Source organism: Hippoglossus hippoglossus, chromosome 17 (genome assembly GCF_009819705.1).
Source record: "Hippoglossus hippoglossus isolate fHipHip1 chromosome 17, fHipHip1.pri, whole genome shotgun sequence".
Classification (NCBI taxonomy): Eukaryota; Metazoa; Chordata; class Actinopteri; order Pleuronectiformes; family Pleuronectidae; genus Hippoglossus; species Hippoglossus hippoglossus.
In genome coordinates, this window is record NC_047167.1 from 17,517,518 (window position 1) to 17,540,560 (window position 23,043).

A 23,043-nucleotide genomic window follows, 5' to 3' on the forward strand; every position below is an offset into this window, starting at 1 on the left:
CTTTCTCGTTTTTTATTGTCTGTGCTGGTAATTAACTGGAAATGAGAAGGAAATGTGTTAAAGGTCTAAAATAATTCTGTCGGTGTTTGTCAGTGAGCTGTAAACAAGTTACCTGATTAATATGGAGATAAGTGCCGTGTCTGATGAGCGCCAGGAGCTTCTCATCCACCCCCATCGTGTTTGATCTGAGATTGCTATTGATGTTGTGTTATTGCATGAAGTTAAATTATCTCGTTTTTATTGCAGCTTTTCACTGGAGCATTGAACTACGATCAAATTGTCTTTTTAGTGCGTCACGTAGCAGCAACTGTTTCTAAAAACAACAGTGATGACTCATTGTTTCTTAGACAACAAGACTTGTTAAAACAAGTCTTAACAACTATGGCAGTTATAGACTGTTTATAGTGGCTATTGAATGTAAAACCATCTGTGGAAACAATTCAGAAAACCTGTACCGCCAAAGTTATGGTCGCCTTTTTGTTTTTACCTCTGTCCATTTATTTGTTGGTTGGTTTGTTTGTTTGTAAGAAAGATTACACAATAACAATTGAATGGATTTCCATGAAACTTGCTGGAAGGATACGATATGGGGAAGGGAAGAATCCATCCAATTTTGGCGCAGATCCGGAGTAAGGGGAGGATCCAGGAATCTTTTGCGAGATAGAGCGTTTTTAAAAATTTTCAGGGAATAATTCATGTGTCTCGATGAAAAAGAAAATCAGGCACATTTAGGGAACTGATATCTATGAGTGTGTGTTATTTAGTGCGGCTTGATTGAATTTAAAAGGACTGTTGGGCGTTGGCAGAGGTGTGGGCTCTATTGAGTGCCGTTGTAGTTCAATTGTGATATTCTTGCTTTCAGTTTTTTCTGTATTATTCCAACATTGTGATATCGTTTAGCTTTTGCTGGTCTAGAGACACTGCATCTCCCAGTTAACTTCCTTATACCAACCTGCACACCAGACGCCGCAGATGTCGACCTATAATTTTTGATAATCGAGCTGTTGCAACTTGCATAACCATGTGAGGAAACCAGCGTAGAGCAAGCACGTTCCCAGGATACAACAGAAAATGATCACCTAAGATGATGAAAAGATGGCCTCCTCCACCAGCAGCTGGTTTCAGATGGATTTTGTAGCAGGAGTGGCGATCCGTGTTCTTCTGTTTCTGGTTTTGCATGAGCTGAAGGGGGAGGTTCTGTGTGTACGCTGTGTCGTGGGTGGATTCTGGTTTTAGAATCTCATGTAAGAGAGAAATGACAGGAACATACAAGCTTTCCTAAAATATCAGCAAGTCAGTCAGTGCCTTGGCAATGGATTCAAACCCCACATGGACCACAAAGCCTATTTTCATTGTGTGTGTGTGTGTGTGTGTGTGTGTGTGTGTGTGTGTGTGTGTGTGTGTGTGTGTGTGTGTGTGTGTGTGTGTGTGTGTGTGTGTGTGTGTGTGTGTGTGTGTGTGTGTGTGAGTGAGTGAGTGAGTGTGTTTTACAGCTGTTTGGGATTTCAGTCACTTTGCTGTCAGAGACACCACACATACTTCAACTGCTGCTCTGAAAGACAGCACCAGGAGGTTTGGGTTTGAATCCCACTGGGAAAATAGACCAAAAATATATATTTTATCTGTCAGTCTACAGGCCTGTGTGTGTGTGTGTGTGTGTGTGTGTGTGTGTGTGTGTGTGTGTGTGTGTGTGTGTGTGTGTGTGTGCGTGCGTGCATGCGTGTGCACATGCTTTTGTGAGTTTGTTTGTGTAATGTATTATTCAGTCTGCGGTTGCTATAAAGACTCTCTATTAGCATTTATGCGAGTGTAAAATGAGGAGAGGAGGCTGGCAGTCATTCACAATCAACACACATGTGAGACTGACTTTACAATCAGGTCTTTGGTTTTGCAAGCGATGGACACACACACACACACACACACACACAGAGAGAGAGAGTGAGCTATGGTTTTCGCTGCCCTGGATGTAGATTTTTGAGGCCAAATTATGATGGAACACTGCTGCTCAATCGTTTAGTGGTCACATACACACACACACACACACACACACACACACACACACACACACACACACACACACACACACACACACACACACACACATTCCTTTCCTCTTTCTCCCACTGTTATTTTTATAATTTTTCCTTATTCGCTATGTTAGTGTTTTCGCGAACATGTTTAAAACATTGACACCGTGCACTCCTGATTAACATAAAATATTTCTCTGTCCCTGTGTCTTGCAGAAAAATATTAAACAAAAGTTCAGGAGCAGAAGTGATTTTGAGAAATCCGAACCTTCACTCGCAGGTGAGTCCAGATAATGACATTTTGGTGTTTGCTGCCATCTGGTGGCACAGCAGTGTTTAACATGTTGATCAGCAAATAGATTTACAAATGTAAAATTAATGCTGATAGTTTTACCCACCGTCTTGCCATGCATTCTCATATATCATATCTGTTGTGGTTGTGTGTGTGCAGAGTTGAGAGAGTTAAGAGGTGAAATCCAAATGGACTTGGAGCTTTACCCCTCTTCACTTGCCACTTCATCGCCGGCCTCGCCCTCTCTCCCTGTGAAGGAACTGAAAACCAGGTTCAGGTTGGTAGGTTTGATAGTTCAGATCTTTTTAGGGGATGTTAAAATGATTCATAGACTCGTGGAGTAGCAGAGCAAAAGCAGTTAAAAAAAATTGAATACAACCTCAAACTTAATTCCAATTAAATAAAAAGGAAGGGAATTCATGCAGGCCAACCACAAAATGGACTGTAACCTAAGACAAAATTAGAATGAAAGCCTGGAAAAGACCGGTTTCATCAGCCCAAACAAATGAATAAATCTAATTTCCAATCTGATTCCCCTCCTCCAGACGGTCAACAGGACGAAAGGCCTCTGATGAGACTCTACAAGCTTTCCACTCTGCATCAGTCCCAAGACCACATCCACCTGCTCCACTGTGCCAGCCCAGGCCCCCAGCCGGACCTCCTCCCACTAAGACTTCTGCGTCCAGGACTCATGGAAGCACATTAGCCTCCAATGTGTCAAGCAGGCCACCTATCTGCCTCAAACTCACGACTTCCAGGCCTGTGAACAGTCACTTCACCAGCGACGTGACAACAATTAAAAGCGACCACAACCCCCATCTTTCTCCAGAGCAGCACAGTGCTGGTGTCCACTGCAGGCCCCCGAAAGCTGAGAGAAACTCCCCTGTGCATGAAGCCCAAATTTCATCCCATCGCAGCCTGAGCAGAGAAGATGATTTACCACAGAAGGAGAGGAAAAGCAGCTCAAGACACATCAGTGTTACCCCCTCACACATTCCAGCACTCAGCCCTGTAAGTGATGCAGGCAGTCACTACAACAGCAGGACTGACCAGGCTGGGTCAACATTGGGGAAATCAGAGACACCAAATGGGCAAAGGAAAAGTACCTGTGGGGGTGGTGTAGTGTCAGCAGATGATGAAGAGAGAAGGAAGAGGACTCCTGGGAGTTTTTATTCTTCAGTCATGTCTGAAACTGGGAGCCGTCCTTCAAGAAACGGTGACAGAAAGGGCAACAGTCGAATTGATAGATATAAAATCAGTAATCTTCAGAAGGGAATCACCCTTGGTAACCATCATTTGACAGCTCACTCCTCAAGTCATTCAGAAAGCAATTGTGAACAAGAACAGCTCAAAGCAGCCATTCAGCCGGCGTCTGTACAGTTAGAGGGAAAAGTCTTTACTTTCCCCAAAAGACCACTCGGAGGCGCCACAAGTCAACCGGCGGGTGTGGAGGAGACACAGACAGAGCCGGCTATCAACAGGTTTCACCAGCCAGCTCCTCCTTCAAGAGTGTCAACATGAAGTCAACATGCTCAATCGTTTTGAGCTACCTGTTTTTTTATTTTAGTTTTTCTATCAGACATGAATTGAAAACTTGTATTTAGGGCAAAGGGCAGTGATTTCAGTTCTTGTAATTGTTGTGTCCAAGTATTTGATTGAAAAACATGTGTTGTTAAAACAGGGAAAAGTGCAAAAATATTGTTTCACAGGACATATTTGAATATTGAGAGAGTAGGAAAACTGCAGGTGTAGCTAACAATTTTGAGTTTTAGTTTTTATTGACACATGTTGTTTTCGTACTTTGACATGTCCAAATGTCTTTTGTACCCACGACCTGTTATCAGTGCTTTATCAGAGGCAATTTTAATGAACGTGTTGACATAGATAATTACTGTATTAAATGTGTGAAATGTGGTGCAATAAAAAAAAACATTGATTAAATCAATTGAAGGCAGACCATCATGGAGTCCTGCTTCAACGTTGTTTATTCAGGTTTCACTGTCTTTTATGAAGTCACGTACAGAGCATGTTTTAATAAAATGAAGTAAAATCTGCAGTGAATAGAATTATCTGTAAATTAAGCTTGAAGAATGTAGACGATCGGCCATGAACATAGTTTAAAAAAGATAGAAATAAATGAAATTTTCCAAATATGTTCATTTATCTATAAATAACAATGCAGATTTGTTTATATTTGATTTGGGGTATGTATGAGTTTGTGTATATGTATAAATACATATATATATATAGCCTTATTTGTTTTATTTATATTGTATTTATTATCCCATATATATTTTTTTGTACATTATTTACAATATAAAGCACAGGATTAAGTATAAGATAAATATTAATGATTTATGGAGAAGTTAAATAAGTTTGTACTTCTTCTCACTCCATTTGAAAGAAGATGCCCCCACCAGCTGAGAAAGAGGTGGTGTTGGTGCTCGATGAGAAAACAAAACAACAGGGGTGTTTGAACATTCACTTTCATTTCAGGGAGTTAGAATATGTTTATGAAGCTTAATTTACTGTTAAGATCAGAATTCACTTTATTCTAATAAATATGTAAAATTGTGCTTCAATTTTCAGATAGAAAGCTTATTCATTTCAAAAGCACATTCCTCTTGTCAAAGTCTGTTTAAAACTGTATATTAATTGAACATGAAGCCTTATCAAACCTAATTTAGACCTCTGTAAGACACTGTGGCCATGTATTCAGTTGAAAATAAGCCAGAACCTTTCAACTATTTCTTCTCACTCCTTTTCGATTATGTAGATTAAATTATGTTTTCCTCCTCAGTTTGTAAATAACACTTTTTCTGGTTCTTTTTTTACTTGTTAATAATAGATAAGTATAATTTAATCCAGGGTCAAAGAAAGTAATAATAAAATAAAAAAGCACGGCATATTGTCACATTGTAGTGATGATTTATTTAGGATTTATTTTTAATCAGAATAAAACTAATGTTTTTTACTGTGAAGTGGATCCAGGAAGTGTTGACGTGTTGATTGAATTGAAATCCTCAGGAGGGGAAGCGGCGCCATTCCACAGCTTCTTGTTTGGTGGATGAAGGTAAGAACAGGAAGAAAGTTCCCAATTAAACCGCGAGTCTACATCATGTCCTTCTTCTCAACACCAGCTGTGCAAGATGTTAATGTGGGAAACAACAACCTGTCGGGTCCACTGTCGCCATCTTTGTTCTGACGGCTCCTGCCTGGTCTCAAACTGACTTTACTGATTTAATGAGTGAATTTCTACTTTGCCGCCATCTTGTCTTAGAAAGAAAAAATATCGCTTCTGAACATTAGTATAACTGTCCCAGGCTAGTTTGAGCTAAGCTAGCCGACACAGTTAGCAAAGCTAGCTATGTTAAACTGAGCCGGTCTTTTAGCATTAACATCAAATGTTAGCTAACTGTAGGAAAAGTCCACGTTAACAAGGCCACAAGGTCAGTGTGCTCATCTTAAAATATAGTTATGAATGCTGTTTTTCTTTTAAAGCCTTTGAAAGAAACTTAAATAATGTTTAGAAACTCATTCAAGCTAATTTTAGCTAAAGCTAATGTCATGGTTTGCATGCTAATTACACGGTGGCTGCATATTGCTGTTAGCACAGGGATGTGTGTGTGTGTGTGTGTGTTTCATTCAGATGTGGTTAGTGATTCATTATAGATTGGATTTGATGTGTTTATTTATTTCGAATATTTTTTTGAAAAAACAAACATAAAATATATTTGTAGAAACAAAGGAGAAGGGAGAAGCAACACTGCCTGTCCAGCCCTAAACCACTAATCTATATCAATAAATTAATAATTAAATTCATCCTATAAATCCTCCTCTCCAGTGGATTATAGTTCATATTTCTTCCCTTTTGAGCTGAGGTAATGAAAAAGTTAATTATTACTCTCTCTTGGAGAAGAAGCTGTATATGTCTCTCTCTCTCTTTGTTTCTGCACCATGTCTCTTCTGGTCCTGAAAAATGGCGTACGTCAGTGTTTTTGTGTGTATGTTTGTGCCCCAGTGTTGTTAAATACTAGACATAATGACTTATTATATGTGTGCATTGCCCTTTCTAAACATGCCCTGTTTGGAATGGAACACAACCCTGAAGCCGTGTCACCCTCTGCTGCACAAAGGGAAAGTTCAACAGCAGTCCCAGCCGCTGCCTGTTTATTCAAATGTTATTCATATTGAACCCATCGAGTGTCCAAATCGCACCAAATTCAACGCTGCACTCCCCTGGGCCCTTAATACACTAACCAAGTGTGAATGGTTCACGAGATGTGTGAGCCACATACAGACAGATCATTTGATGAAGATAATGTCTTGTTTTACCATTGTTATTTAGTACTGCGTGCAGTCACTCACAAATGGAAGAATTACTTAGGACACAGTGCTCACTTCATCACTGAGGGTGTTTTTTGCTTTTCTTCAAATTTTTAATATAAATGTTGTGAGTGCAATTTCAGTACAAGTTTTTTTTTTTTTTGGGATCAGATGCTGTTTATGGGACAGCCCATTTCCTGGTGTGCAGGCTGGGGTTGGAGGCGTCTGCAGCAGATGAAACCTGAGAAGCTGTGATCAACACAACCGTGAACTACGCCAATCTTATTCCCTTTCCAGTTTCTGTTGGAGTGTGGAGGAAATGGCAGCAGCAAGAGTTTCCGTTGAACACGACCAGTTTTGTTGTTCTGTGTGCCTGGACGTTTTGAGAAACCCGGTGACGATCCCCTGTGGACACAGCTATTGTCTGGACTGTATTGATGGTCACTGGAACACGACCAAGCAGAAGGGCCAGTACAGCTGCCCTCAGTGCCGGCATGTGTTTAATCCCAGACCTCTGCTGAGTAGAAACACGGTTCTGGCTCAACTGGTGGAAAAGTTTCAGCGAAGTGGATCTGAAGCTTCAGCCCAAACTTTGGTCAAACGGGATGAAGTGAAATGCAGCGTTTGTACGGGCGGAAACAGCAAAGCTGTGAAATCCTGCCTGGTCTGCTCGCAGTCGTACTGTGCGGCTCACCTGAGAGTCCACGATGAACGCTTTCATGGAAAGGCTCATAAAGTGATCCCGGCTTCAGACCAGCTGAGAAAGAAGGTGCTCCCACCAGCTGAGAAGGAGGCTGTGTTGGTGGCAGATGAGAAAACAAAACAACAGGTATGTTCTGAAATTACTTCGTCATTCATTTTCATTTTAGGGAGTTATAATATGTTTATGAAGCTTAATTTACTGTTAAGATCAGAATTCACTTTATTCTAATAATTATGTAAAACTGTGCTTCAAAATTCAGATAGAAAGCTTATTTGTTTTAAAGGGACATTCCTCTCATTGTTATATGTCAAAGTCAGTATAAAACTGTATCTTAATTGAACATGAAGCCTTATCAAACCTAATTTAGACCTCTGTAAAACACTGTGGCCATTTAATCTACGATTTCCATGACTCCTTTTCTACAGTTTCCATCAATAACCTATTCTGTTTCACTTTCATAGGTTTCATTTTCTTATAAACCATGCCCTGTAAGAGAATGAGTAAACAGAAACTGAGTGATCACAGCTGTTGTGCATGGTTACTGGCTGCATACATAAGATTGTGTCCCTTTAAATGATTAGCAAAAAATATGCTGCAACAATAACTCTCTTACGCAATACTTCATGAGCAGAAACAAATCATTAGAATTCAAAAAATGGTATTCTTTAAATTAAGTGATCTGAAGTAATGCTGATAGTCAAAATCCCCTCCCCCCTTTTAATTAGCTTGACATTTATTGTCACGTTTTTAGACACATGTTTAACAGTGGAGACAATCTTTCATAACTGAGAGACAGTTGTGCCACGCTGTGATCCTATGTGCTGCTTAATAACGGGATCATTTTGTCAGAAGACTGCAGTTGAAAATAAGCCAGAACCTTTCAAAACTGGCAGATATACAGAAATGCTGGTTGTTCTTCAGTCATATACTCCCTCTGAATGGAATGTTCCATTCAAACACATTTAATTTCTCACTTGGTAGCTCATAGAGTATGAATTATATCATGTTTATAGAATGTTTTCCATTATGTGATTTTTATTTTTTATCCCACTGGATACTGGCATTATCTTCAGTTTCCAATGAGGGCAGCATTGTAGATAGAATTTTGTAATATATTGATTTATCTGATATTGACTGTATATATTTATTTAATTTGCCATATTGTTATTTCAGACTGAAAGCAAATAAATTCTAATTCTCCCAATGTCTTTTTTTAGATGGATAAAATATTCAACCTACTTAAGGAGTGCAGACTCGAGTCGTACTACAATCAGTTTCTTCAGCTGGGTGTAAAAGATGTCAGAGATTTCCTGGATAGTGTGACAGATGAAGATCTACAGAACTTAGGTAAGAGTGTTGAAAGGGGTAAGTTTCCAGTTTCATATGATGCTTGGTTAGAAAATGAAAGTTGTCAGACAATTGAAAATATGCAAACCTATGTGATTATATGTTGGCGTGAAAGGGGAACTGTTTATTGTTTATTGACGCTATGTAAACATCAGTATCTTCTTGGGCTGGGCAATATGATATTAATAATCATTACCACTGCACTTAGGTCAAACCTCATGCACACAATAACCTTGGTTGGCTGCAGCAATAGACTTACGTAGATCACATGTATATGGCCTAAACAAGGAAAGAAAACACATAGTTGGAAATGTAAGAATGGGTCAGACAGCTGTGTAAGATAAATACTGTAACATGTGTAAGACTTTTTGAAAGATGCGGGGGGACATTTTATCTCTATTTTTACAGGTTTGAGTCGTGTGGAAAAGAATCGTTTTGTGGCGTTGAAAAACTCCATTCAAAGACCCCAAGCTTCAAAGCGCAAAGTTCGCACTGTGGCATCTGTGCAAAAATCAAGGGAGGCATTCTTCCTGCAGTACAAGTACCCTAAATGTCCTCAACCAAAACGTATTACAGGTAAGAGGAACAAACCTTGTAATGCATTTTTATTATTTATTTCGTTAATTCCATTTACTTATCTACAGTGTACAGTATAGGCGCAGCTTACTTACAACTGTTTTGTGATTTTGAGCAGAAAGCTGCTTCCAAGCCTAGTCCTGAATAGGCCACATAAAAGAAGCAAAATTGAGTAGTTTTTTTAATTTTTTTTATTCAGATATGGATCCAACTCAAAACACTGTTGAAGATCTGATGTTGAGGATCTGTCACCTTGAAAACGTGGGCAGCACCACAGGAGTCTGTCTCTACACAATTGACGGGATGCCCTTGACAGATGATTCTTTCTTCAACACGTGTGAGCAGACCTTTTACAGTTGAAGTTGCTAGGTGACAGGGTATTGTACCTCAAGTTCTTTTGAGCAGTTTGAAAACTTTCTATTATGTTCTGTGTACATACATACATTGTGGAAACTGCTTACAGTGATCACGTTTGTACACGCCAAACTGATCACTATAAGGGGTTGATTACTGTAACCGCATTACGCAGCATCTGTATGATAGTCCCAGCACTTCAGGGTAAGGTAACAATGTTTTTTGAGCTAATGGTGATATTACATTGTGCATGCGCATACACATACACACTACTTTTTTCTCCCTCTCTCTCTCTCTCTCTTTTGCACTGACTGGATACATATAGAGACACAAACACATACACCGACTCAACTGAGGTCTCTTTATGTCATTTGGGATCAAACAAGTAGAACCACAGTGCAGGCCACAAGAAAACTCATCGTGATTGCATATATAACACTTAAGAAGAAAATGTATAGCTCTGTAGCTGCACTTTTTTTTTTAATGTGCTTCAGTGCAAGGAAATGTAATCTTTTTATTGTCTCTTCTTACAGGGTCTCTGAAAGAGAGATACATTCAAAGTGGAGATATGATCTATGCCATTTTTACACCAAAGGAAAACCTGAAATATGCTCCTCAGACGCTCAAAGTGGAGTTTGTCGAAACACCTGGAGAGGAGGTTATCCGATGCCACATCATGCTCAGGGTGCGTCTTGCTTGTGATACAAGTGATATTCTTAAAGAAATTACTAAGTGATGTGATAATGAAACACTAGTCAACTCAAACACTAACCATAGCTTAGTTTAAGGTTATGATTGCTGGTGCCAGATGGGCTGGTGCCTGAGAGGTCAGAGGACAACCAACAAAACACAAAGAAATACATTAGGTTCCATATTGTCTCTGGAAAATGGAAAATTACTTCTGTTGTAATTAACACTCCAGAATAGGACATGGTGATAATGTAAACAAGTTTGAGTGTACATGTAATTATTAACTTAAAGTGGATTTGGTGTTACAAAATGTATTATATTATTGTGTAAATCAGTAAAGCAAATGTCCCAGCTGACAAACCAAGCAACCCCCCCCCCCCCCTCCTTCATCAATATAATCAATGTAATATCCATTAACATTTGCTGAATATTAAAAACTTAAATGTTAAGAAACTAAATAATCTTTAAATTTACTTGAGCTCAGGGTTCAGGATGTTGATGTCTCTCATGGGGGTTAAAATAGCACATAGTTTATAAATTGAATGGAGTTGAATCTGTATTTTGAATATGTTTTGTTGACTTGTTTAGGGAGATTTCGACGTGATGGTGAACTTAGAAAACGACACCATAACCAGTCTTAGACTCAAGTTGGCAAATGCAAGTGGAATTCCAGCACATGTCCTTCAATTCAAGTAATTCAGAATTACCTCCATAACCACTGAAGTGTTTCTTTTTTTCGTGTAGTCCTTGGTACTCACGCACTACCTCTGTTCTCTGGTGTGCTTATTTTACTTGCAGAGGTCAACGTGACGGATGTGACAAACTGGAAAGCTGTGGAATCTCTGAGGGGTCAACAGTTGCCTTCTCTTTATACACAGATGATGAGATTCCATTCAATGATGACTTCTTCATTCATGATGTTGTGCCTTCAGTCCAGCAAACCCAGAAAGGAACCAGTGTGTTCCTGTCCTCACTTTACGTTGTTGTAAGCAGTGTTGATATTATATTGTTTCCATTCTCTATCTCATGACCCTCTTTACTTTAGTATCGATTGCCCTGTTCAGACCTGGTATTAACACCCATCCTGAGAGATCTGATCACAAGTCGCAGCTCTTAGTACGTGTATCCACACCTGACATTCAAATAGATCCTGAATGTGTCTCCTTCGACCGCTTGGGATCGGAACTTACAACTACAACATTTGTGTTCACGAAGAGCAAATTATTTAGTTTTAACCCGGTCTGAGTTTACAGATGTGTCTGTATGTCAATAAATGTGTGCAAACAGCAAAAAAGGACCAGTCACAAAACCAAGTGACCAGATCTAGGGACTGATTCAGGACCTGTGTGTGTTCGGACCTGTACCACTAACCTCCTCAAGATGGATGTTGATAATCTTAGTTTTGGTACACACACACCTCCTTCTACAACAAAGTGGAAGCTATTGGCTGACCCTGAATAGTCCATAAAAAACAGCTGATAATCAACTCAGGAAGTTGCTCTAGATTTGGCACGGTGCCTTTGTCCTAAATCAGTGGTCGCCAACCCGTCGATCGCGATCTACCGGTCGATCTCTCAGTCTTCACTGTCGATCCCCCAACTCTCTGGACTCACTGGCTGTAGTCGCGCCTCAGATCAGCTGTGTGTCGTTTGTCTGTTTTTCACACGCGCTGTGTGTCCGCTACTGGCGTCTGAGCTGCTGGTTTATCTCCTACATTTCCTTCAAGAACAAGTTGGTTTATGTACGAAACTAAATGTCAGTACTCTACGGTATGAAGATGCGCATCTTTCAGTCTGTCGATAACAATCAAAGCCCCGTTTGAACAAATGAGTGGATTCCCGAAAGTGAAATGCTGGAGTGCTTTTACTTTGAAACGGGTTCGGGAAGTGTCATAAACAGATAAACATTGTGGTTCACAGCAGAATAAACATTTCTGTATGCCTTTTCAAAATAAAAGCACTCCAGCGTTTCTGTTAATGGAATCCATTCCCTTGTTTTAAAATTTTTTTTTATTGTGAAATATTTGCAAGAGCGGAAGATGTACGGCTTCATACTGTGTAGTATTGGTATTTATTTTAGTACAAGGGACTTCTTTCATACAAGGCAATAATCATATTTGTGGCCATATTCAAATCAAAGCCTATATGTAAAAACATTGTGCTGCAGTAGCAGCTCCTCTGCAGAACATGTGGTGGAACTGAGAAGCTACATATTTTGCATTGTAAATATGAATTGATATTAATTTGAATATTGTGCATTGAATAGAAAAAGTTGCACAACTGCCTCTCTTTGTGTATATTTATTTCTTGTACATTCAGCCTTTAACACAAATGGCAAAAAATAATAAATATGACCCTCCTAAGTGGGTTTTTTGGAAGATATCAGGGTGGTAGATCTCGGCTTACGTTTGGAATTAAAAAGTGATCTTGGGCTCGAAAAGGTTGGTGACCACTGTCCTAAATGAATTCAAACTAATATGAAAGGTTGGCTTATCTAGCAATACAGATGGTTAATTTTGTAGGTTCCTTCTCCAATGTTCTTCACACTGATTTTAAGTGCATCTGTTTTTTTACTTTTAGGAAGAGCATCATTCAGAAATACAAAATAAATTGATTGGCTACATACGAAGACTGACTGGATGTAACCCTCTTGCCCAAAGTTTGCATCAGCTACTCAGCAGGAATGAAAGGATGACAAGGAATCAAAAGGTAAACAATATGAGGCGGTATTGTTTTAGCAATAGCAAAATTGTACTTGGTTTTGTACCTAAAGTCAATAACTGCCCATCATTTTTTTATGTAATCCTGATTTCTTCACACATACTTGTTGCATTGCGGCAGATTTCAGTAGTTGAAGGCTTGTACATGCTCTTCAGAGAGCTTTTGCCCCAACTTGGCTTAGAACGAGGGGAGAGAGTCATCAAGGACATCCATGTCTTTGAGAATTCATTGTACTGCTGGGCACATCTCATCTCAAGAGCAGAGGTATGATGATTGTGGGGTATGAGGTAACTGGGCTTCTGTAATTTCAAATTTTTTGTAGATATCAATATCTCTTAACACAATCGTGGAGGTTGAGATTATTCTGAGCTTTTGGTTGTTACTGTACTGTACTTGATTGTATTCATCAATGTGTCCTAAATCTGATTCCCAGGTAATCACTAATGTGTTTTCCTATTTGAATAGCAACAAATATCAGACTTTGAGAACTACGCAGAAGTCTCTCTCACATCTCAAGACAACAGACGTTTCTGTGAACCAGTGAGAGTGCCTGGAGTGCCAGTTGCCTTTGAACGAGCATTCATTCTCCAGAAAATCAAAGGTAAAACTACAAAAACAAACAAATCAAGCCACACAAAATTGCACACACTAATTGATGTCAGTCCCCCTTTTTCTTTTCCATCAAGATATATAAATTATTCCTCGGGAAACTGGTGATAATACAAAATTTAAAGCACTTAAGTGCCATCATTTAATGGTTCTTTCTTGGCCCATTTCTTGTGGAAATCTGTTATGTGGTTTTTGCCTCATCCTGCTGACAACAAACAGGTCGGGGTGAAAACATTAAAAACAATGAAAGGTCATAATACCACCAAACTATTCTAACTGAGTAAGTTTTTACTAGTTTTTGTTTGTCCGTCCCATGCTCATGAATGCGATATCTCAAGAATGCCTTGAGAGAATTTCCTCAAATTAATGTTCGCATTGTGAAGGTGATATCTCTGGAACACCATCAAGGAATCCTTTGACACTTGGCACAAACATTCACTTGAAGTCAAGGATTTAACCCACTTGATTTTGGTAGCCAAAGGTCAAGGTCATGTTGGCTTCTCAAAGTATGTTTAACGTTATTATCTTAAGATCAGCTTGAGGGAATGTCATCAAATCTGGCACAAACATTCACTTAGATTCAAGGATGACCTGAATAGAATTTGGTGGCCAAGGTCAAGGTCACTGTGACCTCACAAAGCACAGTTTTTGCCTTGTGAATGCAATATCTCTGGAACACCTTGATGGAATTCTTTCACATTTAGCAAAAACTTTCACTTGAACTTGGATTTCATCTTGGTAGCCAAAGGTCACAATGGCCTCACAAAGTATGTTCATGTTGTTCTTGAACATGATATCTTAAAGGGGACATTGTATGCCCATTTTACCACAAGTTGATATGGTTCCTTGGGGTCTTAATGAAATGTCTGTAACATACTTTGGTCAAAATACCACAAGGATCATATAAAACAGCACCCTTTTTACCCTGTATAAAACAGCCCTCCACAGAGTGACCTGTTTTGAGTGCCTGTTCCTTTAAATGCTAATGAGCCAGCTCCCCCCTCCCCCCCATGATATTAAACGATATAAATTATATATTTTATATGATATAAATGATCAAATATGCATCCCATACTTTGTATCCCCCTTCTGTTTTCCTGGAGTTTTAATTTTCCCAATCACATAATTAAATGTCCCCCTCTGCCCATCCACTACAAGCACACAAGCAGACAGACAGAGAGAGAAAGAAAGGGGTGGGGGGGCTATGAAGACCATCATTTACCCCCGAACCCCAACATTCAACGGGTATAACAACAAGCGGAGAAAGCAGAATCGCGGGCTGACCTTATATACAGTGCCTTGCATAAGTATTCACCCCCCTTGGACTTTTTCCCATTATGTACTGTTACTAACTGGAATTCAAATAGACTTAAATAAACTTTTTCCCGTTTGATCAACAAAACATGCATAGTACTTTGGAGGTGCAAAATAAATTTTATTGTGACACAAACAATAATGAGAACAAAAAAGTTGACATCTGTTGGGTGCATAAGTATTCACCCCCCTGTGTCAATACTTGGTAGAACCCCCTTTCGCTGCAATTACAGCTGCAAGTCTTTTGGGGTATGTCTCTACCAGCTTTGCACATCTAGAGATGGAAAGGTTTGTCCATTCTTCTTGGCAAAAAAGATGAAGCTCAGTCAGATTGGATGGAGACCGTCTGTGAACCGCAATCTTCAAGTCTTGCCATAGATTCTCTATTGGATTGAGGTCTGGGCTTTGACTGGGCCATTTTAAGACATTAACATTCTTTAATCCAAACCATTCCTTTGTAGCTCTGGCTGTATGTTTAGGGTCATTGTCCTGCTGGAAGATGAACCTCCGCCCCAGTCTCAAGTCTTTTGCAGACTGCATCAGATTTTCTTCAAGGATTTCCCTGTATTTGGCTCCATCCATCTTTCCCTCTATTCTGACCAGTTTCCCTGTACCTGCTGAAGAGAAGCATCCCCACAGCATGATGCTACCACCACCATATTTCACTGTTGGGATGGTGTGCTCAGGGTGATGGGCAGTGTTGGGTTTTCGCCACACATAGCGTTTTGCATTGAGGCCAAAAAGTTCAATTTTGGTCTCATCTGACCAGAGCACCTTCTTCCACATGTTTGCTGTGTCTCCCACATGGCTTCTGGCAAACTCCAAATGGGATTTTTTATGGATCCCTTTCAACAATGGCTTTCTTCTTGCCACTCTTCCATAAAGGCCAGATTTGTGGAGTAGACGACTAATAGTTGTCCTGTGGACAGATTCTCCCACCTCAGCTGTGGATCTCTGCAACTCCTCCAGAGTAACCATGGGCCTCCTGGTTGCTTCTCTGATTAATTTTCTCCTTGTCCGACTCTTCAGTTTGGGTGGACGGCCTCCTCTTGGTAGGTTTGCGGTTGTGCCATATTCTTTCCATTTTCTTATGATGGATTTTATGGTGCTCAGAGAGATGTTCAAAGCTCTGGATATTTTTTTATAACCTAACCCTGCTTCATATTTCTCCACAACTTTATCCCTGACCTGTTTGGTGAGCTCCTTGGTCTTCATGATGCTGTTTGTTCAGTAATGATCTCCAACAAACTCTGAGTCCGTCACAGAACAGGTGTATTTATACTGAGATTAAATTGCAGACAGGTGGACCCTATTTACTAATTATGTGACTTGCAAATGTGACTTGTGAATGCAATTGGTCGCACCAGATCTTTGTTAGGGGTTTCACAGTAAAGGGGGTGAATACATATGCACTCAACACTTTTCAGATTTTTATTTGTAAATAATTGTGAAATCCATGTAATATTTCCCCCCACTTCCAAATGATGCACTATTTTGTGTTGGTCCATTACATAAACTCACGATGAAATAAATTTTAATCTGTGGTTATACCATGACAAAATGTAGAAAAGTCCAAAGGGGGTGAATACTTATGCAAGGCACTGTATACAGTCTATGGGGCTGACCAGCGCGGAGAAATGCACGTCCCGTGTGAACAGCCAGGCGGCTGCGCGCTTGAGAACGGCGCTGCGCTGCCTCGCAGCCTCGCTGCGTCCGGTGTAAACCCGGCCTAACGAGTGGGGGGGCTCTGTGTGTTTGTGCCAGTGTTACAGTAGTGCTGAACACTGCGGAAGTCTTCCACACTGCTGGCTGTGTGGCGTTGACACAAATTCCAGCTCACGCATGGGAGAGCGAGCGGTCGCGCCCGAGCAGCTGCTGCAGCCTCCCAGTCCCAACGATCCAGACAAATGCCACATGTGACTGAATCGCGGGCTGACCAGCGCGGAGAAATGCGCGTCCCGTGTGAACAGCCAGGCGGCTGCACGCTTGGGAACGGCGCTGCGCTGCCTCGCAGCCTCGCTGCGTCCGGTGTAAACCCGGCATAACGAGTGTGGGGGGGCGGGGGGGATGAGGTGGGGGGTGGGCCAAGGCCATGTAGGGAGACTTCCAGTGTATTGTTACGACACAATACACAGGAACCTCATTCGAGTCACTCAAGCATGACGTTTCTGACTTAGAGGAACCATAACAAAACGCGCGAGTGTTTTTTTTCCCAGAGTTTTTGGGTTGGTAGACATGCCAGATACCCACATTAACGTGTAGAAGCACTAACAAAGTGGAATTTGCATGCTATGTCCCCTTTAAGATCAGCTTGACAGAATATCTTAAAATTTGGTAAAAACTTTCACTTGCACTCAAACGTGAACTGATTAGATTTTGGTGCCTGGGGTCAAAGGTCAAAGTCACAGTGACCTCAGTTTACTGTGACATATTAGCCCGTAGGGAATTACATCTGGCACAATTCACTTGGACTCACTGATAAATTGATTAGATTTCAGTGGTCAAAGTTCAAAAAACGTTCTTCTTGAAATAATTTTTTGTAGTTTTTAAAGTAGCTGACTCTTGAATAGTTTACACTTACACAAAAATACACTTTTGTGAAAATGGTGTTTTATTTCTGGCTTGATTTCATGTTCTATCTTTTTTTTTTTAGATGGGCTGAAAATTCCAAACTGCACAGAAGAGATTTTGCGAGAGACCTCATTACAGAGAGCCACTGACATTGAGAAACTCTTGCTCAGCTTGCCTCCCTTCATTAAGACCTATCCTCTCTGGATTAGTCATGAAAAGATAACCGGTCAGAAGTATGTACCATCAAGTTTTTACTTTCCATTAAACTATTGAAATTAAACTTTTTTTTTTTGGTGATTATGGTTATCAGCCACTAAGTAGTTGCAGTTTTTACGACTGTTAAAATTAGTAAAAAATATACATATAAATACTAACTGAAAAGCTTCCTATTAAGTATTTTCAGTGTTTTTAAAATACATTTAACAAATGTTTTGGTTAAGACATATGGTTATGCTTCATCCTTTAATGTCTACAATAAGCAATCACATGACAGCTTTCAGGTCCATGAACAGTTGACTTTTGGAGAAATGGTTGAAAGATTGAAGTCTTTCCCTCATCTCAATGTGACCCCACCTCTACATCTGAAGAAGCTTGGAGAGAATATGGCCTGCCTTGTTCTGTTGAGTGAAGGTACCCAATTAAATCAGTCTGTATCACCCTCCCTTTAGCATGTTTCAAAAAGCATTTTCGTTTTTATGGTTTCATGCTCTTGATGTACTTCTTTTCTCTTTGCAGATAACCTTGGTGTTTATCTGCATAAAAGCAAAGGATCCACAGATATGATCATGGTGCACAACTGTCTGGATGGCAAGAGCATTGAAGTGGATGTGAATGAACTGGCGGCCAAGTAAGCATCCGAATTACAGCGTGTATATAAACAACCATAATGAAATCAGTATGCATTATGTTTTCGGGTTATCCGTCCCATGCCTGTGGACTCAATATGTCAAGAATGCCTGGAGGGAATTTCCTCAAATTTTCTTCAAACATTCACTTGGACTCAAAGATGAACAGATTCAATTTTGGTGCCTGGAGGTCAAAGGTCATGGTCACGGTGACCTCAAAAAATGTTTTTGCCTCTTGAATGTGCTATCTCAAGACTGCTTGTTCAACTTTTGATCAGTTGTCACTTGTACTCAAAGATGAAGTGATTATATTTCAGTTGTCAAAGGCAAAGTCTATTGTGACCTTTTATATGAATCTGGAAAAAAAGTATGTAAAAATATACACAGAAACTACACTGGTTGGTGGAGGCATACGACCGCAGTGCGGTAATTCATGTCCTTTAAGATAATACAACATGAGTTTCTAATTGACTTATACAGTGCAGCTTCCACAATCTTTCACACCACTTCATTGTTGCATATTTAAATCAACTGTCATCCAAAGTATTAGTATTTATTTCTATCCTGTATGAAACTGACAAACTAAATGTAAAACTAAATATATAAATAAGAGATAATAAACATTGTTTAACTCTTATTTTTAATTTTTTTGACATCCAACACAGGACTGGTGACCACAGAGAAGATGGATCATTTGTCACAACTAGGACTCCAAAGGAAGCCATACTGGTATAACACTGCCTGGCCAAGTCTTGACTTAAAGGACACTTTTAAATTTAGAAAACAGACTTTTAAGCATGAACAGAGACAAATCCAAAATCACTTGAAACAATACAAAACACACTGTCAATCTCTGTTTATTATGTGAATTTGTTTTTTTATTTTCATCAGGTCCTGATAGATACAAGCTCATCCATGGAAGAAGAGTGCTATGGAAATGCAGGGATAAAGAAAATGAATGCTGTGAAGGAGCTCTTTGACAACTTTGCATCAAGAAGCATGGCTTATGATTTCCATCATATCATTGGTCTCGTGAATTTTGACTCAATGGTGAAAACTCTACACACATTTACTGAAAACCTGGAAAGGTTCAAGGTAACAAATCAGAGGCAAAGGAGGGTTCCTTCTGGGAATAGCTGCATCTCATTTTTAATGTTGTTATCCACCCAGTAACAAATGTTCAAAGATTAAGAGTTTTTCTTTTCATTTGTAGGAGTTCATCCGTATCCTTCAACCGAATGGATGCACTCTGCTGTATGATGCCCTACGACGTGGCTTGTCCGAGTTGGAAAAGGTCAAGACGAAGTTTCCAGATTGTCGACTTCGCATCATCTGCCTCACTGATGGAAATGATTCTGGGTAAAAGTCCTTCTATGTTCTAATGTGATACACTACCACCTTTTACATATTACTACAAAAATAAATATGAAATGCTTACCATACCTTTAGTTGAGCAGGCATTGACTGATGCTAATTTACAATTGCCAGCCAGCTATTGAGATTGTTGATTCTGTAATCTCTCATTGTTTCTAAATGGTTAGGGGCTAGGATCAACCATTCTAATACACGTATTTCACAGAATAACTTTAAGTAAAGCTGTTCATAAATTTTGTCATCTGTTCATTTTATTGTCTTATATACTGTCAACTAAAGAGTGTTGTGTGTCATTTGGGGGCAGATGAGGTCATAATCTGAATGTTTTCCTCTTCCCACAGATCCTCGATGGAGCCAGTTGCCATTACAGCCAAGCTGTTAAAATCTGACATCGTTGTGGATTCAATCCTTCTTGGAAAAGTGGAGAACAGCATGCTGCATGGAATCAGCAATGCAACAGGTTTGCTTTCATACTCAGTTGAGTATAGTTGGCACATCTATCTACAAATTCCCAAAATCGGTCTGCCTGTGGCTCCCATTTCTCCAGAATCGTTCAAACTATCAGCTTCGCACTTGAGGGCCTGAGGAAGCGCAGTGAGGAATTTACTGCGGATCCACTCCAAAATTTAAAGGGTTCACGCTTCACCCAGACAGACAGACAGTCATCACCTCCTCAGTGAAGCCAACAATAATTAATAGTCACATTTTCTAAACCGCACACCACTGCCAGCCCTAACTTTAACACTCACTCAGATATTTACTGCATCTTTATACCACACGTGCATTTTGCCTCCAGGCGGCTGCTGTTTCAAACCACAGACAATCAAAGAGGGTTTGAAGCTTTTCGAGATCGAGACAGTCCTGTCTTTGGAGCAGAGGAAACCAAAGAAAAAACTTGACGCGTCGTCTGTCAGTGAGGTCAGTGGCAGTATGAAAAATACTCTAAATTAAACAAATCAACCTTACAACTTGTCATCATGTGTTCATTGATTTTATACCTGTTATTCCCTGTTATAGCATACTTTAATGAGTATCTTTGCAACCACCGGATATGATGAGTATCCAGATACATCCTTGCCAACCCAGCTAAGCAGCAAAGTGACCGGGACAGAGAGGTGAGAGATAGACACAAACATCCTCTGGATACTGATAATAAACCTGATCAAGTGAAGATATTGTTACCTTTCTTGATAAGTATAATAAATACAAAACAAAAAGATTGACCTGCTACAATCCTAGAACGGTGAAATATCCTTACCCCACTTTCCTAGAGCTGAAAAAGTATTCTGCAATAACTTGTTTTCTCTGATTTAAGATTGTCATTTATACATTTATACATTTATATTTTTGTCAAGTGAAATCAAATGATTAACGAAGTATCAAACTTGCACAGACACACTTTGTTGTTGATCGTTTGCAGACAAATGTAAACCAAAGCATTTCACACCCCAAAGCCTAACATGGCCCTCTGAACCTTGTGATATGTTAACATTAACAATGATGTAAGACCTTTTAAGATAAGAGCATTACATTTGAAGTATTAATTCTTCAAAACAGTGCTCTGAAAAAGAAGCTTCGGGAGGCGAAGGATGAGCGCTTCATGGAAAAGGACAGACGTGTCCTGGAGGAGCTGAAGAGCCTGCACTGTGACCCTCATCCCTTCTTCAGAGTCTTCACATCAGAGTCAGACTTCAGTAGGTGGCGCTGTCTCTTGTTTGTTTCCACAAAACAGGATATTTAACTGGGGTATCTTGTGTTGTGATTGACCCTCATTGTGCTCATGAAAGCTAACATGTTAATTGCTGAACAGGATAATGTTCAGTCTGTATAGTCATGAAGGGACCACCTATGATTCCAATGTAAAGTGTAGTCTTTTTCTATAATTGTTTTTATCTCTTCAGCATTCTGGAGGATTCTCATGCAGGGCCCTCCTGACACGCCCTATGAGAAAGGAGTGTTTGAGCTGTACTGCCAGTTTGGTCCTGAATACCCAGTGAGGCCTCCACTTGTTCGATTTGTCACACGAGTATCCTGCCAAAACACAAACAACTGAAAAGTGATTACAGACTTCCACAGCAAGTGTGTGTGTGTGTGTGTGTGTGTGTGTGTGTGTGTGTGTGTGTGTGTGTGTGTGTGTGTGTGTGTGTGTGTGTGTGTGTGTGTGTGTGTGTGTGTGTGTGTGTGTGTGTGTGTGTGTGTGTGTGTGTGTGTGAGAGACTCATTTTATGACGGCGATTGAAGTGATTGTATACACTGTACACGTTTTGCTTGCAAGATTTCCTTAACAGGATGGCAGGTGTACCATTGCAACATCAACAGCGTGGGCCGCATCTGCCACAGCATTTTTGACCGCAGCTACAATGCTCACATTACCATCAGAGACGTCTTTGATGCTGTGTATGGACTGCTCATCATCCCTGAGCCTGATGATCCACTCGACAGGTGAGTTATGCACATTGATAAACTAGAAAGGTGCTCGGAGATTTGAGGTATCTGATGTTATATCGAACTTCTTTTTGAAGCATTTTGGCTGAGGAGTTCCTGACGAACCGTGAGAAGTATCTGCTGGAAGCAAAGAAATACACTGAGCAAAATGCAGGAAAGTCGCTGGATGACATGGAGAAGGTGAGAGAACTAACATATTCAAAGTTGTGGCGTGTTCCTACTTTTCATATAACATCAACATATGTGGTGTCTTGACACACTCTTTAATGTCTTGTCTCTTTCTTTTATTTGAAAGGAATTGGTGGATCATGTGCAGCAGTTCATACCCCAACATCTAATCTGTCCACTCACCAATAAGATGTTTGTTGATCCTGTGAAAACGGTGTACGGCACCGTGTATGAACGCATAGCCATCGAGGAACACCTCAAACAGTGAGTTAATTTACTACTGATGGCCATAATTACCTGCACCAATGTTTTCAATCGTGTGTTTGTTTGTTTGTTGGTTTGGTTTGTTTTGGATATTCTTAGGCGTTTTCCCTGCCAGCCCCCTAGTAAAACTTCTGGAGAATGTCGCAGTGAGCCCATGTGAAAATACAGCAGGATATTGCTCGTAGAATTTACAGTGGGCAAGTGGGCTGTTGATGTTTCAGACGCAAAACAAAAAGAACACAAATATATCAGGAAGAAAACGAGCTGTCGTACACGTACTCCACGCCGAAGATTTTGCTCTTGTGACTGTGACTGAGCCGGAATGTGTCCTGCAGCATTCTTCATACGAACTAGACTTGTGTTGAATTGATCCACCTTGGTGGAGGAATGCGCTCTACTGAGGATATTGTAGTTAAAA

The 23,043-nt window shown here is 40.1% G+C and overlaps 3 protein-coding genes across 9 annotated transcripts in view; all 3 read left to right on the plus strand.

The window, feature by feature from the left end:
• Nucleotides 1-3,840, plus strand: part of ccdc24 (coiled-coil domain containing 24) — a 16,266-nt gene extending 12,426 nt beyond the window's left edge. Inside the window, exons 7-9 of the mRNA XM_034613872.1 lie at nucleotides 2,244-2,307; nucleotides 2,479-2,596; nucleotides 2,865-3,840. Coding sequence (XP_034469763.1) covers nucleotides 2,244-2,307; nucleotides 2,479-2,596; nucleotides 2,865-3,840 — 1,158 coding nt within the window. The remainder of the gene's footprint in view (nucleotides 1-2,243; nucleotides 2,308-2,478; nucleotides 2,597-2,864) is intronic.
• LOC117778426 (protein THEM6-like) overlaps nucleotides 1,345-23,043 on the plus strand; it is a 27,517-nt gene continuing 5,818 nt past the window's right edge. The window contains exon 1 of one of the 5 annotated variants that reach the window (XM_034613970.1): nucleotides 1,345-1,392. The gene's annotated coding sequence lies outside the window, so the exon portion shown is untranslated. Of the gene's footprint in view, nucleotides 1,393-21,826; nucleotides 21,868-23,043 lie in introns of those variants that run through there. The other 4 variants (XM_034613972.1, XM_034613969.1, XM_034613968.1 and 1 more) reach the window with 4 other exon arrangements.
• The window catches only part of LOC117778419, an 18,551-nt gene continuing 843 nt past the window's right edge, over nucleotides 5,336-23,043 (plus strand). The window contains exons 1-25 of one of the 3 annotated variants that reach the window (XM_034613950.1): nucleotides 5,336-5,392; nucleotides 6,943-7,474; nucleotides 8,566-8,695; nucleotides 9,104-9,271; nucleotides 9,471-9,608; nucleotides 10,159-10,310; nucleotides 10,904-11,007; nucleotides 11,114-11,309; nucleotides 12,901-13,023; nucleotides 13,156-13,299; nucleotides 13,501-13,636; nucleotides 17,612-17,762; nucleotides 18,023-18,159; nucleotides 18,265-18,376; nucleotides 19,040-19,103; nucleotides 19,266-19,469; nucleotides 19,588-19,733; nucleotides 20,090-20,208; nucleotides 20,545-20,666; nucleotides 20,766-20,863; nucleotides 21,306-21,442; nucleotides 21,650-21,774; nucleotides 22,045-22,190; nucleotides 22,271-22,373; nucleotides 22,489-22,625. In XM_034613950.1, the coding sequence (XP_034469841.1) occupies nucleotides 6,965-7,474; nucleotides 8,566-8,695; nucleotides 9,104-9,271; nucleotides 9,471-9,608; nucleotides 10,159-10,310; nucleotides 10,904-11,007; nucleotides 11,114-11,309; nucleotides 12,901-13,023; nucleotides 13,156-13,299; nucleotides 13,501-13,636; nucleotides 17,612-17,762; nucleotides 18,023-18,159; nucleotides 18,265-18,376; nucleotides 19,040-19,103; nucleotides 19,266-19,469; nucleotides 19,588-19,733; nucleotides 20,090-20,208; nucleotides 20,545-20,666; nucleotides 20,766-20,863; nucleotides 21,306-21,442; nucleotides 21,650-21,774; nucleotides 22,045-22,190; nucleotides 22,271-22,373; nucleotides 22,489-22,625 (3,602 nt within the window). In that variant the 5' untranslated portion in view covers nucleotides 5,336-5,392; nucleotides 6,943-6,964. Of the gene's footprint in view, nucleotides 5,393-6,816; nucleotides 7,475-8,565; nucleotides 8,696-9,103; nucleotides 9,272-9,470; nucleotides 9,609-10,158; nucleotides 10,311-10,903; nucleotides 11,008-11,113; nucleotides 11,310-12,894; nucleotides 13,024-13,155; nucleotides 13,300-13,500; nucleotides 13,637-17,611; nucleotides 17,763-18,022; nucleotides 18,160-18,264; nucleotides 18,377-19,039; nucleotides 19,104-19,265; nucleotides 19,470-19,587; nucleotides 19,734-20,089; nucleotides 20,209-20,544; nucleotides 20,667-20,765; nucleotides 20,864-21,305; nucleotides 21,443-21,649; nucleotides 21,775-22,044; nucleotides 22,191-22,270; nucleotides 22,374-22,488; nucleotides 22,626-23,043 lie in introns of those variants that run through there. The other 2 variants (XM_034613952.1, XM_034613951.1) reach the window with 2 other exon arrangements.